This window comes from Capra hircus, chromosome 11, assembly GCF_001704415.2.
Source record: "Capra hircus breed San Clemente chromosome 11, ASM170441v1, whole genome shotgun sequence".
NCBI classification, from domain to species: Eukaryota; Metazoa; Chordata; class Mammalia; order Artiodactyla; family Bovidae; genus Capra; species Capra hircus.
Window position 1 is genome coordinate 6,820,501 of NC_030818.1, and position 23,203 is coordinate 6,843,703.

Consider the following 23,203-nt stretch of genomic DNA (forward strand, 5'->3'; position numbering starts at 1 on the left):
GAGGCTTCAGGGACTCCTCTGGCTAGTACTGGGGAAAGGACAGTTCTGAGACCTCTCACCTGGGGAGTCTGGGTGTCTAGCAGTTGTTGATGGACTCTAACAGACCTTGAAATAAGTTACACTTTTTCAAAAACATCTTTTTATTTTGTACTGGAGTATAGCTAATTAACAACATTGTGATAGTCTCAGGTGCACAGCAAAGGGGCTAAGCCACACATATACATGGATCCATTCTTCCCCAAACTCCCCTCCAGGCTGCCACATGACATTGAGCAGAGGTCCCTGTGCTATACAGTAGGCCCTGTCAGTTATCCACTTTGAATACAGCAGTGTGTACACGTCCATCCCAAACTCCCTAACTATCCCTTCCCTGCACCCTTCCCCCCTGGTAACCATAAGCCGAAGTCCCCACAGGGCTTCTTTGATTTCCTCAATCTGCATAAGCCACTCTTAAAATCAGTAAATGACTCTTCATAGTTAAAAATTAATCAATCCACAGCATGGTGAGTACTCTGCTAGGGTCAGTGAGGGAAGACCACAGTGGTGACAGCAAACATATATTTTATATACATTGTTGGTTGTCCATTTTAAATATATCCGTTCCCCCACCCTCCCCCTTGGTGATCGTCAGTTCGTTCTCTACGTCTATGAGTCTCTTTCTGTTTTGTAAGTTCCTTGGTATCATTTCTTTTAGCTTGATGGGGGGATGTCATACGATATTTCCCCTTTACCGTCTGACTGAGTTCACTCAGTAGGACAATCTCTAGGTCCATCTGTGTTGCTGAAAATGGCATTATTTCATTCTTTCTAATGGCGTGTAATATTCCACTGACTACTTGTATCACAGCTTCTTTATCCATGGAATAAGCTCCACTCTTGTCAGGTCTTTTGTTAACCCAGTCACGTAACTTCTCTAAGCCGGTTTCCTTCTCTGTAAGCAGATTCAAGCTTCCAAGGTTGTTGTGAGCTGTGCTGCTGATCAGGCGTGCTCAGCTTATAGTCATGTGCCTGGTGCCCAACAGCTGAGAAATGAATAGGCGCAGGCCAGTTTTTCTTGCTAGTGATCCTGAGGCTGCTATCCACCGTATTTCATAATAAAAACTATTTTAAAACAAAATAGGACAAACGCACCTTTATAAGTTACCTGGAGATGGGCAGCATGCTCAACCTGTCTCTCAACACTAGATTCCCTAAGCTTTCAGTAATGTATGAAGAGGGTTATTCCCATGAACTTACGGTTACCAGAGGGAAAGAATGGGGGGGTAGGGATAGTTAGGGAGTTTGGGAAGGACATGTACACACTGCTATATTTTAAATGGATAACCAGCAAGAACCTATTGCATAGCACAGGGAACTCTGCTCAACGTTACGTGGCAGCCTGGATGGGAGGAGAGTTTGGAGGAGAATGGATACACGTGTATGTATGGCTGAATCCCTTTGCTGTCCACCTGAAACAATCAACATTGTTAATCAGCTTTACTCTGATATGAAATAGAAAGTTAAATTTATCAAGCTGTTTAAAAAAAAAAAAAAAGAGTAAAGTTACTCTAACCAGGACTTTGAAAAGTTAAAGCAGTCTCTACTAGTAATTATTCTGGGACAACAGGCCTAATAGGGACTATCCCAGGTAAACCCAGATGATCACTTATCAGATAGCTGTGTTTTCTCAATTCTACAATTATTTATTTTTTCCATAGGTTAATTGTGTTGTCTCAAAACTGATTCCTTGCCTACATCCTGCAAGTATCAGTGACTCCTAAATTTCAGGAGTCCTGAGTCACAACCATCCTTAGCAGCACTTCCCCGGGCATTGTGTATCTCCAGTCTGTGTGTCTTGGGGTACTGCAGCCAGACCAGCAGACCAGATTTGAGGGAAAACAGAATTTTAAGAATTCAAATGGGTTTTAACTACTTTCGGACATCTTTTCTGATCCCTCATGTAGAAATAATATAATCAGGGGTGGGGTTCTATTTTGTTTCTTTTCTAACGGTGGATTTATAAATATTTATTGCACATTTCCTGTCTTCCAGGCACTTTCTAGGTATACATTAGGGAACAAGGGAGATAATATCCTGCGCTGATGGAGCTAACAATTTTTTTAAGTAGCAGAATCAATACTAGGCATTCAAATTTGGAGTTTCTAAGGTTTGGTCCCAGATCAACTCTTTAAGCCTATCTGCTTGAGAATAAGTGAAGTTGCTCAGTCGTGTCCGACTCTTTGAGACCCCGTGGACGGTAACCTATCAGGCTCTGCGGTCCATGGGATTTTCCAGGCAAGAATACTGGAGTGGGCTGCCATTTCCTTCTCCAGGGGATCTTCCCAACCCAGGTATTGAACCTGGGTCTCCTGCATTGCAGACAGACGCTTTATCGTCTGAGCCACTAAAGGACAGATTAATTTCTGGAGATTCTTAGTATTTTTCTGCCTACTTTAATACAGTATGCCGAAATGTGTGGCATTCTTTGATAACTGTGGCTTTCACTCTTGGGTGACTTTCTGGTTAATAAAGCTCCATCCAGGGAAGCCACTTTGTTTTCCCTGATTTGCATGAAGAGATCCACTTGTCCGGAGACCCAGGGCCTGGTGATATTTGTGGTCTTTTTTTTTTTTTTTGTAGCACCAAACTCTGGGTTCAGAAGGGCCAAGGTGTTATGGTTTTGCTGTGGCCTCTGAGTCAGCCTCCTGCCTTCACAAAAGTCCTGGCCCTCTGTCTCCTGCCATGTATACTTTGGCCCCTAGAGGCAGATGCTGTGTTGTATATATTAGTATTTGGTATATTTTGCCAAGTGTTGTCATCTTTGGAGATTCGAATCTACAAGAGACCTTGTGGGTGTTTTTCTTTCAGAGAAATCCAGAAACACAATACCTGAGATTGTGAGTCCAGCTAATGAGACAATGGAAGTGGTCTTGGGTAAGTGGGCTACAATTAGAATATGCTGAAATCAGTATTTTTTTGAAGTAGAGAGTAAGATAAACTGTACCTTTACTGCATACAACCCAAACTGTTTACTCCATGTATCTAAAGTTAGAAAGTGGCACAGGTTGTGTCTTGTTTCTTTGGATTTTTTGCCTCTTATGGCAAACATCTAGCCACATCTTATTGACTCAGTGTTACTTTTCTATGGACAGTTACTATTCATGAAGACATCAGCCGAAAAACAAGTTCAGGGACTTCCTTGGTGGTGCAGTGGTTAAGACTTCACCTTACAATATGAGGGGTGTGGGTTCAATCCCAGGGAGGGGAGCTAAGATCTCACCTGCCTCATGGCCAAAGAACCAGAACATAATACAGAAGCAATATTATAACAAATTCAATAAATACTTTAAAAATGCTCCACATAAAAAAAAATCTTAAAAAACAAAGACCAAGTTCACTAGGCCTAGGAATAAGAAATGGAATATATTTGGTGTAGGAGGGATTTCTTTTCCTGAGAGAGTTAAACTTTTAGGTAGAAGACTAAGAAGATAGGCCCAGAAGATAAACTACTCTAGAGGATTATTTTTCCAAGTTAGTGATAGTGTTTTATTTCAAGAATAAAGACGTAATACTATAGGCATTCACATCTAAGCTGTGCAATACAGTAGCAGCTAGGCATGTGTGGTTATGTACATAGCTACACTAAATTTAAATTAAGTAAATTTAATTAAATATTAGTGCCTCAGTCAAGGGCTGACTGGCTTACATGTGACTACATATTAGACAGCACAACTATAGAACATTTTTGCCAAAACTGAAAGTTGTTGGAAACCACTGGTCCCAGCATAAAAAAACAGACTTTTCTTTTGTATCAGAGGATCAGAATTCAGGCTGGCATATAGAATTCTCTTCTGTAATAGTAACTGCATGAAGACAGAGAACACTTGTACAGAGATTAAAAGCTAAAATGTGTGAGCTCTGAATTCTGTACTTGGCCCAGTTGTTCTTCATGTTGGAAGGTAATATACAGACATTCATAGATGTAAACAAAGATATGAAAACTTTAAATATTGGCCAGTAGAATTCAGAGCAGTGTTTTCAACCTTTTATTTCCCCCTTTTTTCTTCCGCTGTAGCACCTAACAGGACATTTCTCCCCAATCCTCTTTACTTTCTCAGATATTTAATGCCCAGATATGTACTCTGGCACTTTAGAGGACTGCAGACCATTGCAATAGATAGGCTTTTCTTGCGCTCCTCACTAAGAAGCACATTTTTCCCTGTTGAGAAGGCATGCTCTCGGAATGTGTACTTAAGAGCTCTCTGTAAAACCTAGATTTGATCTACAGATCTAAAAATAATAACTGCATTCAGTTCAGTCTCTCCTTTGTGTCCGACTCTTTACGACCCCATGGACTGCAGCATGCCAGGCTTCCCTGTCCATCACCAACTCCTGGAGGTCACTCAAACTCATGTCCATCGAGTTGGTGATGCCATCCAACCATCCCATCCTCTGTCGTACCCTTCTCCTCCTTCCTATATTACATTAGAAATAATTATTTTAATATATCACACTGATCAGAGGCCTGGTCACCATAGCACAAGGTTATGCTATAGTCAGGCTTTTATTTGATAAGATTTCACATTAATTACCAATAAAATGACTTAGAAAAATAGGAACTGAGGGATACTTTCTGCACTTGATTTGCGACCCCATGGATTGTAGCCTGCCAATCTCCTCTGTCCATGGGATTTCCCAGTCAAGAATACTTGAGTGGGTTGCCATTTCCTTCTCCAGAGGATCTTCCCAACCCAGGGATCAAACCTGTGTGTCCTACTTGGCAGGCAGCTTCTTTACCACTGAGCCACCTAGGAAGCCCTTTACACTTGATAAATAACATTAATTCAAACCAGTCATCCCCAGCATTTTTAATTGTGAAACACTGTAGTGTTAAGCCTTATATAGGTCTTGACTTTCTTACTGAAGTCAAGTGAGACTAAGCTGACCACATGAACAGTTAACTGTTACTTGTAACAGTTACTATAACAATTAACAATTACTTAACTTGTTCCAGAAGTGCCCACTAATGCAAAGATTAAAGAACCAACGCTTGCTGACTGTAGGGGAGAAAAGAACTTTGTTTTCCGATTGTATAATTACATACCTATAAATTTCAAGAGAACTGGGGAAAGTTAGAATAATTATTGTATTAACTGGCCAGATATAAAATTAATATACTATAGTATTAGACTTTAGCAAAAACCAGTAAGTAAACATAACGAGAAAAGAGATCCTATTGCAACAGAGCTGTCTATAAAGTATCTTCGCAAAATCTTTAGAAAACATATTGGATTTATACGAGAGAAAAAAGCCATCCAAACAAAAAAAGTCCCCCCAATCTCTGACTTATAAACCTCAAAAAATTGAGGATAACATTTCATAATGAACATGTACAGGCATATTCATTGGTATATCAATCATAATTAAAAATTAGGAAATTATGTCAGAAGATATTAAGAAGAGGTGGCAAGAATACACAGAAGAACTGTACAAAAAAGATCATCATGACCTGGATAATCACAATGGTGTGATCACTCATCTAGAGCCAGACATCCTGGAATGTGAAGTCAAGTGGGCCTTAGAAAGCATCACTATGAACAAAGCTAGTGGAGGTGATAGAATTCCAGTTGAGCTATTTCAAATCCTGAAAGATGCTGCTGTGAAAGCGCTGCACTCAATATGCCAGCACATTTGGAAAACTCAGCAGTGGCCACAGGACTGGAAAAGGTCAGTTTTCATTCCAATCCCAAAGAAAGGCAATGACAAAGAATCCTCAAACTACCGCACAATTGCACTCATCTCACACGCTAGTAAAGTAATGCTCAAAATTCTCCAAGCCAGGCTTCAGCAATACACGAACCAAGAACTTCCTGATGTTCAAGCTGGTTTTAGACAAGGCAGAGGGACCAGAGATCAAATGGTCAACATCTGCTGGATCATGGAAAAAGCAAGGGAGTTCCAGAAAAACATCTATTTCTGCTTTATTGACTATGCCAAAGCCTTTGATTGTGTGGATCACAATAAACTTTGGAAAATTCTGAAAGAGATGGGAATACCAGACCACCTGACCTGCCTCTTGAGAAATCTGTATGCAGGTCAGGAAGCAACAGTTAGAACTGGACATGGAACAACAGACTGGTTTCAAATAGGAAAAGGAGTACGTCAAGGCTGTATATTGTCATCCTGCTTATTTAACTTCTATGCAGAGTACATCATGAGAAATGCTGGACTGGAAGAAACACAAGCTGGAATCAAGATTGCTGGGAGAAATATCAATATCCTCAGATATGCAGATGACACCACCCTTATGGCAGAAAGTGAAGAGGAACTAAAGAGCCTCTTGATGAAAGTGAAAGAGGAGAGTGAAAAAGTTGGCTTAAAGCTCAACATTCAGAAAACGAAGATCATGGCATCTGGTCCCATCACTTCATGGGAAATAGATGGGGAAACAGTGGAAACAGTGTCAGACTTTATTTTGGGGGGCTCCAAAATCACTGCAGATGGTGTCTGCAGCCATGAAATTAAAAGACGCTTACTCCTTGGAAGAAAAGTTATGACCAACCTAGATAGTATATTCAAAAACGGAGACATTGCCTACTAAGGTCTGTCTAGTCAAGGCTATGGATTTTCCAGTGGTCATGTATGGATGTGAGAGTTGGACTGTGAAGAAAGCAGAGCATCAAAGAATTGATGCTTTTGAACTGTGGTGTTGGAGAAGACTCTCGAGAGTCCCTTGGACTGCAAGGAGATCCAACCAGTCCATTCTGAAGGAGATCAGCCCTGGGATTTCTTTGGAAGGAGTGATGCTAAAGCTGAAACTCCAGTACTTTGGCCACCTCATGCGAAGAGCTGACTCATTGGAAAAGACTTTGATGCTGGGAGGGATTGGGGGCAGGAGGAGAGGGGGACAACAGAGGATGAGATGGCTGGATGGCATCACTGATTCGATGGATGTGAGTCTGAGTGAACTCCGGGAGATGGTGATGGACAGGGAGGCCTGGCGTGCTGCAATTCATGGGGTCGCAAAGAGTCGGACATGACTGAGTGACTGAACTGAACTGAACTGAATAGGAAAGGAGCTTGTCATAATATGTCTGTATGATGGAATACTAAACTGCTTTGAAATAGCCTGTTTTGGAAGGCTGATCATGTGAGCCGAAATTCTCAATAGTCAGAGTAGATGATAATGCCCCATTTTAAAAGCTGCACAGTGCACAGAAAGGTAAGCAATAAGATACATGAAGTTACTAATCGTGGTGTGAGTCTGAGTGAACTCCGGGAGTTGGTGATGGACAGGGAGGCCTGGCGTGCTGCGATTCATGGAGTCGCAAAGAGTCAGACAAGACTGAGTGACTGAACTGAACTGAACTGAATCATGGTCCTCTCTCAGTGGTAGATGTAAGAGCAATTTCTTTTCCTTTCTTATACTTTAAAATTTTTATTCAATAGTCATTTGTTAATCTAGATAGACCAGAGTCCATTAATGTTATGATTTAAAAATACATTGCTTTGCAGGATCCTGGCTTCAATTGATCTGCAATGTTACTGGCCGGCTAAGTAACTATGTCTACTGGAAGTGGAATGGGTCAATGATTAGTACATATACTCCTGTGCTGGAGGAAGACTTTATCACGTAAGTATGCCAAGAGTCAGTTGTGCCCTAGACAAACTGTGGTATTCAATTCCAAGGGTAGCAAGGCTTGGCTTCTCTGGTGGCTCACTTGTAAAGAATCTGCCTACAGTGGAGAAGATGCAGGTTCAATCCTTGGGTTGAGAAGATTCCCTGGAGGAGGAAGTGGCAACTCACTCCAGTGTTCTTGCAGGGAAATCCCATGGATGGGGCGCCCGGGATGGGGCTACAGTCCATGGGGTTGTAAAGAGTTGGACATGACTGAGTGCCGGGAGCCAGCATGAGGAATCCCGCCCATGGCAAAGGTCATGAGGAAGGAAGCCCAACAAAACGCAAAGGCGTGATCTGGCTTCAGGGGTTCCCCCTGAGTTCTCCTGAACATCTACCCCCAAAAACCAGAGTCTGCATGCTTTATTACTGTGCTTTTCACTCTTCTGACATTCTCTGAAAAAAAGTTAATTCAGGGCTTCAGTCTCCTGCATCAGCTCAAACCCCTTTGATGGCTCTCTAACTTGCCTGACAGGTTCCCCAGGACCTTTTGCAGCTTGTGAATTGCTTACAGCCCCCCAACTGCGAGAGGCACAAAGCTTAAAGCATCTTAAAAATACAGAGCCTTTTCTAAAGAGCTAAAAATTATATTGGTGACAGGTTTTCACTGTTGACTCAATGACTGCTGCCAGGCCTCCATATTCTTTATCTTTTAGGCACCTGGGAGGATATTAATCAATGTAATTGGGATGCAGAAATAAGAATGTAGTAGTTTTGATGTTAGCAACACTAGACTTTTGAGTTAATTACTTTTCTCTTTATAAATCACTGTACTCCTTTTACTTGTTATAAACTGTTGTATCTTTGCTATGTAAGAATGTAACTTTATTTAGTGCTTTCTGAGAGTGGCACCAGACTTTGGGAAGAACAACATTTGTAAGACAAATAAGTCTTCTGGATGACAAACCCTTATCAGAAAAGGGCCATAAAATGTTAATTGGCCTTATGCCCAGAAGATGATGTAAATCACCCAAGACTTATGTATACAACTAGGTATGCAGAGAGAAAGCCTGGTCTCGATAAGAGTCAGGGCTGCTGACGCTGCATAATTTTGTATTATCCATTGATCTCTATGTAAAATCAAGAGTATATAAGGCCTTTCTGGACAATAGAGGTGGGGCCAGTCGCTGGACTGGTTTCCCCCATGTCTCCTCTTTACTCTGTTTTCTGGCTGAATTCCCATCTGGGGCATGGATGCTCGCCATGTCTACTTACTTGCCCCGGCTTCTAAGATCCATGTGAGAGGGAGCCCAAGGTGGGGCACCCCCCACTATTCAAGAGGACACTGGTGGCCTAACGTAGATGGTGCAAGTTTCTTGTCTGGAACTTTATTGGCTTTCCACGTGGACCAAGTTATTCAGCCTCTTTTCTCCACTAAATTTTCCTACTACACTATTTCTTCTTAATTTCTTTTATATTTCTAAATAAATAAGTTTTTTCCTCACCTACGCCATCTCCCCTTCAAATTCCCTGGATCCACCAGGGCAGGACCCTGGCAACTGAGTAGCTAAATAACAAAGCAAGGGTTAGTACCAAGGATGAGTGGTCATTTTGCTTAGTTGCTATGACCCTGTGGACTGTACCCCACCAGGCTCCTCTGTTCATGAGATTTTCCAGGCAAGAATACTGGAGTGGTTTGCCATTTCCTTCTCCAAGTGGGTCTTTGATTGACCCTTGAGTTTTGCTAAGCTAAGTAGGATTCATAAGATCTTGTACAATACAGGTGAACTACATGTTATTATGGTACCAATTCCAGACCACTTGGAAGGCTTTCTCTTAAATTCAGTCAAAAATTGCAACATTCCAATGATGCAATCGTCCTGAATTTCACTTCATGTCATTTCATCTTTAAAGTAGTTTAGAGAAGACGCATGAAATGTAACCAAGAATTAAAGCATGCCCCTGCTCAAGTCTCTGATGTCTTCCTGTCACTTCTCCAGGGAGAAACTGCCAGCCCTTAGCATCACCTGGGAACCTTGCCCACCTGTCTCGATCTACTCTTATTTCATATATTCCCTGTATCCCGTGGAGCCCAGAATGCCTGTATCCCCATTTTTCTTTTTGGAAGCTGGTCATTTTGATTTGATTTCTCTCTGCTAGTAAGTGGTCCTAGAGCTATCAAATATCAGATCAGTGTGCTGCTTACAGCCTTATTCTTACACCTGTGCTTTAGGCTGGTGATTCTTACTGCTGCAGTTTATGTGACAAAGAGATAAACCAGGTAATTGTATTGTTTCTATAGTTGATGCCATCTTTACAATTTTACTTACTCTTTTGAACAGAGTGGAGAATCCTGTAAACAGAAGAAGGAGTACAGTCCTCGCACGGCTTAATATTTCGGCAGTGGAAAGTAAATTTTTCCTGCATCCATTTACCTGTTTAGCCAAGAATACAGAAGGAATAAGCACAGCATATATACAACTGATACATCCAGGTAAACAAGAGAGTCGTTTACTTGAAATGCAGTTTTGTTTTCCCATGGTAAGATACCATGACCTTGAGGTTTGCCATGCCATTTCCTCTGCCCACGATGCTCTTAGATTCCTTTTAACCTGGGGACTTCCATTCACTTTACTTCTCAGGTGAACTGTATCTTCTGTGAAGTTTTTTTGTCCTACTTTCCTTCTCTTAACGCATCTCTCTGCCCCAAAAGATAAGGTGTTAGGGCCTCAGCTATGTATTTCCATATCTATCTTACTTAGTTTTCTTTACATGATTGTAAGTTCTATGATAATGCAGACAATTGCTAATCATTCTATTTCCAGAGCTAGTTAGCAACTTAAGTCTGATCATCAGTTCAGTTCAGTCACTCAGTCGTGTCCAACTCTTTGTGACCCCATGGACTGCAGCACGCCAGGCCTCCCTGTCCATCACCAACTCCTGGAGCTTACTCAAACCCATGTCCATAGAGTCGGTGATGCTGTCCAACCATCTCATCTTCTGTTGTCCCCTTCTCCTCCTGCGTTCAATCTTTCCCAGCATCAAGGTCTTTTCCAGTGAGTCAGTTCTTCATATCAGGTGGCCAAAGTATTAGTTTCAGCTTTAGCATCAGTCCTTCCAATGAGTGTTCAGGACTTATTTCCTTTGGATGGCTTGGTTGGATCTCCTTGTAGTCCAAGGGACTCTCAAGAGTCTTCTCCAACACCACAGTTCAAAAGCATCAATTCTTTGGTGCTCAGCTTTCTTTATGGTCCAACTCTCACATCCATACATGACTACTGGAAAAACCATAGCTTTGACTAGATGGACGTTTGTTGGCAAAGAAATGTCTCTGTGTTTTAATATGCTGTCTAGGTTGGCCATAACTTTCCTTCCAATGAGTGTCTTTTAATTTCATGTCTCCAGTCACCATCTGCAGTGATTTTGGAGCCCCCCAAAAATAAAGTCTCTCACTGTTTCCATTTTTTCCCCATCTATTTGCCAGGAAGTAATGGGATGGATGCCATGATCTTGATTTTATGAATGTTGAGTTTTAAGCCAACCTTTTCACTCTCCTCTTTCACTTTCATCAAGTGGCTCTTTAGTTTTTCACTTTCTGCCATAAGGGTGGTGTTATCTGCATATCTGAGGTTATTGATATTTCTCCCAGAAATCTTGATTATAGCTTGTGATTCATCCAGCCCAGCATTTCACATGATGTACTCTGCATAGAAGTTAAATAAGCAGGGTGACAACATACAGCCTTGACGGACTCCTTTCCTGATTTGGAACCAGTCTGTTGTTCCATGTCCAGTTCTAACTGTTGCTTCTTGACCTGCATCTTGATCATCCTAGGTGCCTAATGAATATATTTTTAGGTAAACAGTTCCGTGATGGATGCACAGGGGAAGCCAAAATATCTACTTTCCAGAGAGGATGTCAGACGTTACTGGTTTTCATACGTTGTATAATCAAACACAATATTGACAGTATTTGTGTTCCAGCTCATGGATCCATTTTTCTGTCTCATTTATTCTGCCATGACTCCTTCTGGTGTATTTTTCATTGCCCTTATGGTACCCTTCTGCTCTGCTGGGTTGCTAAGCCTTCTTGTAGCTTCTCACTCTGTGCCTCCACCCTTTTCCTGAGTAGAACTTTAAGGCCTTTACGATCAGTATACTGAACTCTTTCTTGGGTGGACTGCCTATCTCCACGTCAGTTAGCTGCTTTTCCAGGTGAAGGGTTTTATCTTGCTCCTTTGTCCGGAATGGATTCCTTTGCCGTCTCATTTTGCGTAGATTTCTATTTGAATTCTTGTGTATATGGAAGGTTAGTTATGTTTCTTGACCTTGGAGAAGTGGCCTCTATAGGGAACATTCTATTGTCCCATCAGTACACCTCCCTCTCATCACCCAAGGGCCAGGGGCCGTGGTCCCAGGGTAGGTTCTGACCTGTTTGCGTACTCAGTTCCACAGGCTCTGAGATGACAGTTTTCTTGTGTCTGCCCTCTGGTGGGCGAGGCTGGTTTAGAGGCTTGTTCAGGCCTTCTGGTGGGTGGAGCTATGTCTTGCCCTCCTGCAGGAAAACAGAGGCAGAACACGCTTTGACACACATCACGGCAATATTGGACTGCCTTGTGGCTCAGTACTAAAGAATATGCCTGCAGTGCAGAAGTGAATTTGATCCCTGGGTGGGGAAGATCCCCTGGAGAAGGCAGTGGCAACCCACTGCAATACTCTTGCCTGGAGAATCCCATGGATAGAGGAGCTTGGCAGACTACATACAGTCCATGGGGTCACAGGAGTCGGACATGACTGAGAAATATTATTTCCACCACCACAGCAATATTATTTCTGATCCATTTTCTAGATAAAGTAAATAAAAACAAAGCCAAATGGGACCTAATTAAACTGAAAAGCTTTTGTACAACAAATGAAACTATAAACAAAATGAAAAGACAACTTATAGAAATTAGACAAAATATTTGTAAACAATGTGACTGGAAAGGGATTAATCTCCAGTTATACAACTCAATAACAACAAAAACCCAGTCAGAAAATGGACAGAAGACCTAAATAGATATTTTTTTCAAAGAAGACATATAGATGGCCAACAGGCATATGGAAAAATGTTCAACATCAATAGAGAAATGCTGATCAGAACTACAATAACCTATCACTTCCCTCTGGTCAGAATGAAAGTGGAAGTCCCTCAGTTGTGTCCAGTTCTTTACGACCCCATGGACTATACATTCCATGGAATTCTCTAGGCCAGAATACTGGAATGGGTAGCCATTCCCTTCTCCAGGGGATCTCTTCTCCAGGGGATCTTCCCAACCTAGGGATCGAACCCAGGTCTTCCACATTGCAGGCAGATTCTTTACCAGCTGAGCTATTAGGGAAGCCCTACCAAAGGAGAGGGAGAGGGATAAATTAGCAGGTTGAGATTAACATGTACACACTAATATATATAAAATAGATAACCAACAAGAACCTACTGTATATAGCAAATACTATGTACTCAGTATTTTGTAATAAGCTATAAGGGAAAGAAAATCTGAAAAAAGTGTATATGTTGTTTAGTTTCTAAATCGTGTCCAGATCTTTTGTGATCTCATGGACTGTAGCCAGCCAGGGTCCTCTGGCTGTGGGGTCTTCCAAACTCAGGGATCAAACCTGTATCTCCTACAGTGGCAGGCAAGTTCTTTACCTCTGAGCTGCCAGGGAAGCCCGGAAAAGTGTATACACACACACACATGCACACACACACATATATATAAAACTTAACTGCTTTGCTGTATGCCTGAAACAACGTTATAAATAAACTATACTTCAATAAATAAAAATTTTAAAGTGTGTGAAACATTTTAAGATAATTTATAGTTGAATTATTTATGAATGTATACATGGAAAAATATGAAAAGAACCTATGGACAAACTATTAGGCTTAGTAAATGAATTTAGAAATATCACTAGTGAAAGTTAGTCACTCAGTCATATCTGACTCTTTGTGACCCTGTGGACTGCAGCCAGCCAGGCTCCTCTACTACCCCTGGAATTCTCCAGGCAAGAATACTGGAGTGGGTTGCTATACATGTGTATATATAGTATTTCTATGTAATCTTTAAATAGCAACAATGAAGAAACAGAACTTCAGTTAAAAAAAATAGCATTTATAATAGCATCAAAACTATTAAATACTTAGGAATAAATGCAGCAACAATTGTTCAAAATCTGATACAAACTAAAAATAATTACTGAGATAAAGACCTAATAGATGGAGGAATAAATAATCATAGATTGAAAGATTCAGTATTATAAATACCCTGCTGCTGCTGCTAAGTCGCTTCAGTCGTGTCCAACTCTGTGCGACCCCATAGACAGCAGCCCACCAGGCTCCCCAGTCCCGGGGATTCTCCAGGCAAGAACACTGGAGTGGGTTGCCATTTCCTTCTCCAATGCATGAAAGTGAAAAGTGAAAGTGAATTCGTTCAGTCATATCTGACTCTTAGCGACCCCATGGGACTGCAGCCCACCAGGCTCCTCTGTCCATGGGATTTTTCAGGCAAGAGTACTGGAGTGGGGTGCCATTGCCTTCTAGTTCCCCTCAAATTAACCTGTACATTGAAAGCAGTTCCAGTCAAAATCTCAGCAGTGTTTGTGCAGGTGTGGGTGTGTGTTTGTGTGGGCATGTTGTTGTGGGTGTGTTTATTCTAAAAGTCATATTGGAAATGTCAAGGGCCCAGAATAGTTAAGGTGGTCTTGCATAAAAACAGTCTGGAAGATTTACCCGTCAGATAAGATGATCGTGCACAGCGCTACAGCTGGGGACTTCCCTGGTGGTCCAGTGGTTAAGAATCTGCCTTGCAATGCAGGGGACATGGGTTGGATCATAGTTGGGGAACCAAGATCCCACATGCTGTGGAGCAACCAACCCCAAGCACTGCAACTAGAGAGCCTGGGTGCTGCACCCGAGACCCGACACAGCCCAATAAATAAATAAATATTTTTAAAAGCTGCAATAATTGAGTATAAATGTGAACTATCAATTAGGCCAATAGGACATTAGTCTACCTTGATTTCCACTTCATACCCAGTTTAACTGCAGGGGGGTCAGTGACCTAAATTGGAAAAACAAAATAATGGAGCTTTTAGATTCTCTTTCCTGGTTGTCTCCTCAGCCCCTGATGTTTAGAAGGCTCTTTCTTCTTTCTCTGCCCTGCTCCCCCATACCTCTCCACCAGACTCCTCTGCGGTCATCAGCTGAATAGCCTGTGGAGCTGGGAGAATGTGGAGTGTGGAACACTGTCTGGCAGTCCTAAACTCTTCTTTCCTTTCCTCCAGTCTACCACTTTTTCCACCCGACTCTCCTACTTTTGTAGAACGTTTGTAGGCGTCTGAGTGACTTTGACTTTACTCATATTCCTATGGAGCGCTCTATCTTATGGTCTGGTGTTTTTCTGTTATTGCATACTATGTAAGTGGAAATTAAATGCAGTGCACCTTAGCTTTATACAGTATCCATCCTCAATGCCTCTGTAGATTAGTATCCACTAATAGGGGCTTCCCTGGTGGCTCAGTGGTAAAGAATCTGCCTGTAAATGCAAGAGGTGCAGATTCCATCCCTGGGTTGGGAAGATCCCCTGGAGAAGGAAATGGTAACCCGCTCCAGTATTTTTACCTGGGAAATCCCATGGACAGAGGAGCCTGGCAGGCTATATAGTCCATGGGGTCGCAAAGGAGTCAGTCATGACTCAGCAACTAAATAACAACAACAACAATCATCCAGTAATAAGATACGGTAATGAATGAGTTAATACTGTCTGGAATTTGGACTTACAGGCCGATCCCAAATATGGTTTCTCTGGGATGGTAATGTTTCGTTTGCTGTGCTCAGGTTTTAAGTCCTTTGGGTTCTGATGTGCTCTTCCCTCTTCCCTGCTACAGTCCCTGATTTCCAGAAGCCCACAGTTGGCATATTCGTCATGTTAACACTGGTAATTACATGCTCTGTTTGCATCTACAAAGTCTTCAAGGTTGACATTGTGCTTTGGTACAGAGATTCCTTCTATTATTTCCTCCCGAAAAAAGGTACGGTTTTGTACTCTATGTAGTATTTTCCTGAGAAAGTGGGGGTAGTTAAGAGGGTTTTAATTCAAATTTTAAAATGAAATGTGGTCCATACAAAATAATGTAATTATACATAATTATAGTTTCATAACTGAATAGACTGAATAGTATTAATATTTTCTAAGTTACTGCTCTGGTGTTCATAATGGTGGGATAGCCTGGCATTTAGAGCATCTGCTTATAAATCCAGTTATTCAGAAGCCATGGTTGAAGACTTGCTCTGTGCTAGGTAGCACAGAGATCACCCCATTATCTGCCATAAAATGAAAGAAATGACTCAGTTTTCATGCACCAGGGAAGCATTTTCTATTTTGTTTAAACCTCAGAAAAAACTACTACTCCACTAATATATGGGCTTCCCTGGTGGCTGAGTGGTATAGAATCTGCCTGCCAATGCGGGAGAAACAGGTTCAATACCTGGGTTGGGAAGATCCCCTGGAGAAGAAAATGGCAACCCACTCCTGTGCTCTTGCCTGGAGAATCCCACGGACAAAGGAGTCTGGTGGGCTACAGTCCATGGGGTCATGAAAACAGTCAGACACAACTTAGTGCCTAAACAACAACACTGATACATAAAAGGAAGAGTGGATAGAATGCAGGCCTGAGACATTTGAGTAAGATGAGAACAAGGAAATGGAGAGAGTTTCATTCTAGGCAGGTGAAGAATCTTTCCTTATGGGGACCTTTGACTAATATAAGAACTTTGCAGTGAAACAATAAAAAGAAACTTGTCAGAGATGAACACTTTAAAAAGACATTATACTTTTTGGTATTGTTGCTGCGTACCATTGTACACAAAATTAGTAATTCACTATGAAATGATGTTTGTGATATTGACTTTACCAAATCTCATTTTTTCTTTTGTTCTAAAGCTATTGCATTTTCTCTTTTAGTTTCAGATGGAAAGACATATGATGCGTACATACTATGTCCAAAGACCCCTGGGGAAGGGTCCACCTGTAACTCAGATATTTTTGTGTTTAAAGTCATGCCTGAGGTCTTGGAAAAACAGTGTGGCTATAAGTTGTTCATCTGTGGCCGAGATGACTACGTTGGGGAAAGTATGTATGCAGTAGAAAGAAGTGACGTCTTGTATAACTAATTACTAAAGTTGGGTTTCCTGTCTCTGGAAGACTGCAGCCTGGGTGTATATACTTGACAACTTGAAGAGCCTCTTAAGTGGGACTTCCCTGGTGGCTCAGCGGTAAAGAATCTGCCTGCCAATGCAGGAGATGCGAGTTCAATCCCTGGGTCAGGAAGATCCCCTGGAGGAGAGGATGGCAACCCTTTCTAGTATTCTTACCTGGGGAATCCCACGGACAGAGGAGCCTGGTGGGCTTCAGTCCAAAGGGTCAAAGAGAGTCAGACACGACCGAGAGACCAAACAAGAACAGCGTGGTGGCACATGATGGTTTTCATACCAAATGCAAAGTGTTTACTTTTCTCATTCTCTATTGGGGCAACAATTAACTAAATTTTATTTCGTTTTGCAGAACTTAACTAGTTAGATCTAGTAGTTACTTTACAACTGATGGTAAAATAGGAGTGATGTAGATCCAGTGGTTTAGCAAGGAAGTTTATAAAATTTATCCTTAAAGTACTCCTACTCTGAAATGAAATACTCACCTTTTGCAGGTCAGTGTTTGAGCTCTTCTGTAAAATGAGAAATGCCTTCAATGTTAAGGCAAGAAGAAAGAGTAGGTGGTGGGGTGGGAAGAACCTTGAGGGGCCGTGGTTCTGGAGGGAAGGATTATAGGCTGAAAGTTTACTTACTGTGCTGCGTCTCCTGTTTTTCAGGCGTTGTTGAGGTTGTTAATGAAAATGTAAAGAAAAGCAGGAGACTGATTATCATTTTGGTCCCAGAAACGTCAGGATTCAGCTGGCCGGGCAATTCATCTGAAGAGCAGGTGGCCATGTACAATGCTCTCATTCAGGAAGGAATTAAAGTCGTCCTGCTGGAGCTGGAGGAGATTCCAGACTATGAGAAAATGCCAGAATCCATTAAATTCATTAAGCAGAAGCAGGGGGTCATACGCTGGTCAGGGGACTTTAGAGAGGGGTCGCAGTCTATGAACTCGAGATTCTGGAAGAAGGTCAGGTACCACATGCCAGTCCAGCGGCAGCGGCGTTTATCCAAGCACCAGCTGCTGTCCCCAGCCACTCTGCTGGACTCTAAGGAGAAACGACCCATGGAGGTCCACGTGCCTCTCGGGTAGTGGAGAAGCTTGGCCAAGAGTTCCTCGGTGACTCCTGTCTTCGGGCACTGCAGGCTGGGCCTCACTGACTTGCACAGTCATCCTACATACCTGTTTAGTCCCTTATCCCTGAGGTCACCTGGGACCGGATTAAGGGAGCAGGATGTAGCAACAGTTGCTCTGTGGCCAGGGCAACTCCAGGCAGAGGGCTTGGGAAGTCCTTTAACAGGCGCTGGATGCCCTGTCTGAATGTTTGAACTGCTGAGAAAAGGCGCTGGGCAGCAAACCAGGGGAATGAACATGCAGGTAATATTCACCATCTATAGACAGATTTAGGAAGTCTCCCAGGGTCTGAGGGCAGGGCTGTGGCCCAGTCTGGGGACAGCAGGCCCTCGAGTGGTTCTCCTGGGCATTGCTACAGGCAGACTGAGACCTGTACTTCCCAGAGGACGTAGAAGCATTCTTAGAGAACTCTCCATCTGCCTTGCATTTCCCATACCTCTCGACAGACAGCTGGCAGTCACTTTCCAAAGATGGAATTTCATTTCATGGAACCTTTAAAACTGTCATTTCAACTGAGCAAAGGAATTCCCCCGACTCTTAAGGGTTTGAGATAACCTTAGCTTTCTGCAGGAGAGAGAGAATTTTGAGAGAATAGCAGAGAATGGACCCATCTCTTACTGCCTTCCCCCTGCAGTGACCACTTGGTTCCACCTTATTCTTCTGCCTGTTCCTGGACTCGTCACTTCTCTGGAAGGTCCACTTCCAAAGTCACCTCCTCTCACTGTCACACACACGGCCTATAGATGAAACATCTTCCTACGATGCTCAGATCTTAAAATGCCCTTACTAGACCGCCTCCACGGGCTCCTCCTGGGTCAGGAGCGAAAGCCCACTTCCGCCCACGAGCATCTCCCCACCGCCCTATGCAGCCAGACACCTCTCAGTCCTGCTCTGCACACGCCCAGATCATTCACCTTCACACCTGTCCCCAGCTTCCCTCCACCTCTGCCTCTCCTTCCCATCTCCTCTGACCAGAAATCCTCTTCACATTTTCTCTAGCTGACCCAAATTTTACTAAAACTCAAAATTTACTCCAAGTCCCTTTCCCCAGGAAACTGCCCTCAGGCACTTGTTCAGTTTCTTTTAATCTGATTGTACTTAGGCTCTCTCTGCGGGAACTTGCTTCTGTCTCCAGCTCCAAGCCCTGTTCTCTGCAGAAAAGGCAGGGGTGTCTCTTTGTTGGCAGTGCCTTCAGAAGAAATTTGCACAGATAACATAGACTGGTGTAGTGCTTTACTGTTTAAAAATGTCCACGGGTTATCTTATTTTTTGAAAACCTCTGTTCAGTTTCCCTTTAACCTTTTCCTTTCAGGCCTTCCCCATTAATTAGATTTTACTGCATAATCTGATGGGAAATTTTTTTCTTGGTCAGTGTGAGTGTTTAAGAAAAGTTTGCAAGTATAGTGAAGTATTCCATTTCCAGTTGTTAAAACTGGCTTAGCAGAATTTTTATTTTCCCCCTTCTGCCTCTATTTGCAGTAAAAGAGGGTATTGAGCCATTTTTTAATGAGTTTTTTGATAAATTATATTTGTACTGGTTAATGATTTTTAAAAAAACCTTGTTTGTATAATTCTGCAGCAGACACCAAATATTTTTATATAGAAAGACACCAGATTCATGTACAGCACGTATCATTGATCAATGGACTGTACTTATTTTCCAATAAAATTGTCAAAACCCGGTATTGATTGTTCTCCTTCAAGTCTGTTTCTTTGCCAGCTCTCTCCTGAGTTTACCTGCGTGCTCCCAGGTCAGGTGGAAAGTGAGGAAACCTTCTTCCTGGGGAGGTCAGAGGTCATTAGCTGAGGGCTGACTCCCCTCTGTAGACTCAGCTGTATTCCATCTGTTTGCTTGCTCCTAAAATAGATTAAATATGAGTCTTATTCACGTATTACCAGTCCAAAACTCATAGGGGCAACATTTGTATAGACTTTTACATCTTTTTTTTTTGCTTTTTACAAAAAGCTATATTGGAGTATAACCAATTAACAATGTTGTGATAGTTTAAGGTGGACAGTAAAGGGACTCAGCCGTACATACACATGTATCCATTTTCCCCCAAACTCCCCTCCCCTCCAGGCTGATATGACATTGAGCAGAGTCCCCTGTGCTATATAGTAGGTCCTTGTTGGTTATCAATTTTAAATATAGAAGTGTGTACCTGTCCATCCCAAACTCCTTAACTTCCCCCACCATAAGTTTGTAAGTCTGAGTCTGTTTCTGTTCTGTAATTAAGTTCATTTGTATCATTTCTTTTTAGGTTCCACATATAAGGTATGTCATAACATATTTGTCTTTCTCTGCCTGACTTACTTCACACAGTATGAAAATCTCTAAGTCCATCCATGTTACTACAAATGACATTATTTTGTTCTTTTTAATGGCTGAGTACTATTCCATTGTATATATGTACCATATTGTTTTTTTATCCATTCCTCTTAGACTTACATCTCACAAAAAGTTTTTATTTATTTTTCTCCTTTGATCCAGGAGCCTAACAAAATCAATAGATTTCATATCCAAATGCGAGCTCTAATGTTCACAAGCTCTAAGGATCGGGGCGCCTTTCACAGCTGGCCAGTGCATCTTTCCTCTTACCCTGTAGCTGGTAACAAGCAGATGGTGCTGTGAGCACCCGAGGAGAAGGGCAGAGGTGGCGGGTCACCTTAAAGTCCACAGGGTCAAGCAGATGGCCTGTCCTCAGGGAATGGTAGTGTTGTCTCTAGTAATTCTGCGAATAAACTTGGTTTCTCCAGTCATAGTGAAATCTGCAAATAGAGTGGATAAAACATACAATTGGTGAGCAACGTAAAAGGAATGAGAGAGTAGAGGGCAGTCAGGCGGAGCCGAGACGTCTGGAGACCAAAGCCTGGCCCACCCCCCACCCCAGGGGTTTCTGAGTCGCTCACGGCCAATGACTGTGTCCCTATGACCCTCTGCCAGCCCCAAACTTTATAGGATGTTTAGTGCTCTAAAGAAAGAAGGGGATTACTTTAACACATTCCTGAGGGATTTTTCAACAAAAATTAAAAATACAAGAACTTAGGAAAATTGGGGAGTCAGCTATCCAGAAAATTTGCCCAAATAGACCATCTCAGTGGAAGGATTCAGAGCGATTTCACCATATTTTGTTTGTTTTTTTTTTTTTACCAGTTAATATAATTTTAGCAAACAGAATAAAACAATCAGTGCTAAGAGCAATTATCTTTTTTTTTTTTCCCCATGAAAATTTATATTCTTTTCTTTACCAGATAAACGTTACTCAGAATAGCCTTTTTTTTTTTTTTTTTGGTCTCTGGAATTATTTCTTACTAGTGGTGCTACCTAGTTGGAAAGAGACCTGAGTATAAGTTTCTGCACTGTCACAGTTTTGAAACTCGTGCATAGCACAAGGTTGTTTTGACCTTTCATGCCAAGAAGAAAGTGACATGATGTATTTAAAGTGTGCAGGGCAGTGCACGCACACTCAGTCATGTCCAGCTCTTTGTGACCCCGTGGACTGTAGCCCACCAGGTTCATCTGTCCACGGGATTTTCCCAGCAAGACTACTGCAGTGGGTTGCCATTTCCTCCTCCAGGGGATCTTCCCAACCCAGGGATGGAACCCTTGTCTCCTGCTTCGGCTAGCAGATTCGTTACCACTGAGCTACCTGGGAAGCCCATGTTTAAAGTAATAAAAGGGAAAAACCTACAACCAAGAATACTCAACCCAGTCAGGCTCTCCTGACTTGAAGGAGAAATCAAAAGCTTTACAGAGAAGCAAAAGCTAAAAGGATTCAGCACCACCAGACCAGCTTTACAACAAACGCTAAAGGCATTTCTGTAGGAGGAACAGAAAAAGCACAACTAGAAATAAGACAGGAAAGGGGAAAGCTCATAGGTCAAGACAAATAAACAGTAAAGGTAGAAAATCACCCACACCACACACAGTCTCAAAGCTAGCAATCCTGAGAAGAGGAAATCACAAATGCAGGATAGTGGAAACGCATTTAAAATTGAGAGGCCGGCAACTTAAAAAATCTTATATATATAGACTGCTATATAAAAACCACAAGTAAACCAAAACCCCCAAATCTACAGCAGATAAAAAGGAAGTCAACGTAACATAAAACAAAGTCATCCAATTACAGGAGAACAGAGGAGGAAGGTGAGTTCTACCAAATGTGTGTGTGCACGCTCAGTTGTGTCTGACTCTTTTGCAATCCCATGCACTGTGGCCTCTGTTCATGGAATTCTCCAGGTAAGAATACTGGAGTGGGTTGCCATTTCCTCCTCCAGGGGATCTCCCTGACCCAGGGATCAAACCCATATGTCTCTCTCAGCTCCTGCATTGGCAGGTGGATTCTTTAGCACCACCTGGGAAGCCCCCTATCCTGAAACTTTTCCAAAATATTGCAGAGGAAGAACGCATTCAAACACATTCTGTGAGGTCACCATCACCCAGATACCAAAACAAGACATGGGTACCAAACAAAAAGAAAATTACAGGCCTATACCACAAAATTACAGGCAATATCACTAACGAATGTAGAGAGGAACATCGTCAACAAAATACAAGCAAAATGAATCCAACAGAACATTAAAAGGATCAGCCACCATGATTTAGTGGCGTTTATCACAGGAATGTGAGGATTTTTTAATATCTGCAAATCAACCAGTGATACACCACATTAACAAACTGCAGAATAAAAAAAATAGATAATCTCATAGATGTAGAAGTTTTTTACAAACTCAACTTCTATTTTTGATAAAAACTGTCCAGAGAGTGAGCACAGAGGAAACCTACCTCAACATAATAAAGGCCATATATGACAAACCCACAGCAAACGTCATTCTCAATGATGAAAAGCCGAAAGCATTTCTTCCAAGGTCAGGAACAAGACAAGGATGCCCATTCTCTCCACTTCCTTTCAACAAACTTTTGGAAGCCCTAGTCATGGCAAGCAGAAGAAAATGAAATAAAAGGAATCCAAACTGGAAAAGAGGCAGCAAAAATCTCAGTTTTCATATGACATGATACTATGTATAGAAAATCTTAACGATGCTACCAGAAAACTACTAGAGCTCATTAATGAATTTTTTATAGTTGAAGAAGACAAAACAAAACAGAGAAAATGTGTTCTATTTCTACACACTAACACTGAAAGATCAGAAATAGAAAGTAAGGAAATAATCCCATTTAGCATCACATCAAAAAGAATAAAATGCTTAGGAACAGCATACCTAACAAGGCAAAAGAC

General features: G+C 42.0%; 1 protein-coding gene across 9 annotated transcripts in view; it reads left to right on the forward strand.

Annotated features, from left to right (window-relative positions):
* IL1R1 (interleukin 1 receptor type 1) overlaps positions 1–19,648 on the forward strand; it is a 93,867-nt gene extending 74,219 nt beyond the window's left edge. For all 9 annotated transcript variants that reach the window (XM_013967459.2, XM_013967460.2, XM_005686295.3 and 6 more), the window contains 6 exons: positions 2,848–2,913; positions 7,495–7,612; positions 9,940–10,091; positions 15,523–15,666; positions 16,599–16,766; positions 17,503–19,648. In XM_013967459.2, coding sequence (XP_013822913.2) covers positions 2,848–2,913; positions 7,495–7,612; positions 9,940–10,091; positions 15,523–15,666; positions 16,599–16,766; positions 17,503–17,921 — 1,067 coding nt within the window. In that variant the 3' untranslated portion in view covers positions 17,922–19,648. The remainder of the gene's footprint in view (positions 1–2,847; positions 2,914–7,494; positions 7,613–9,939; positions 10,092–15,522; positions 15,667–16,598; positions 16,767–17,502) is intronic.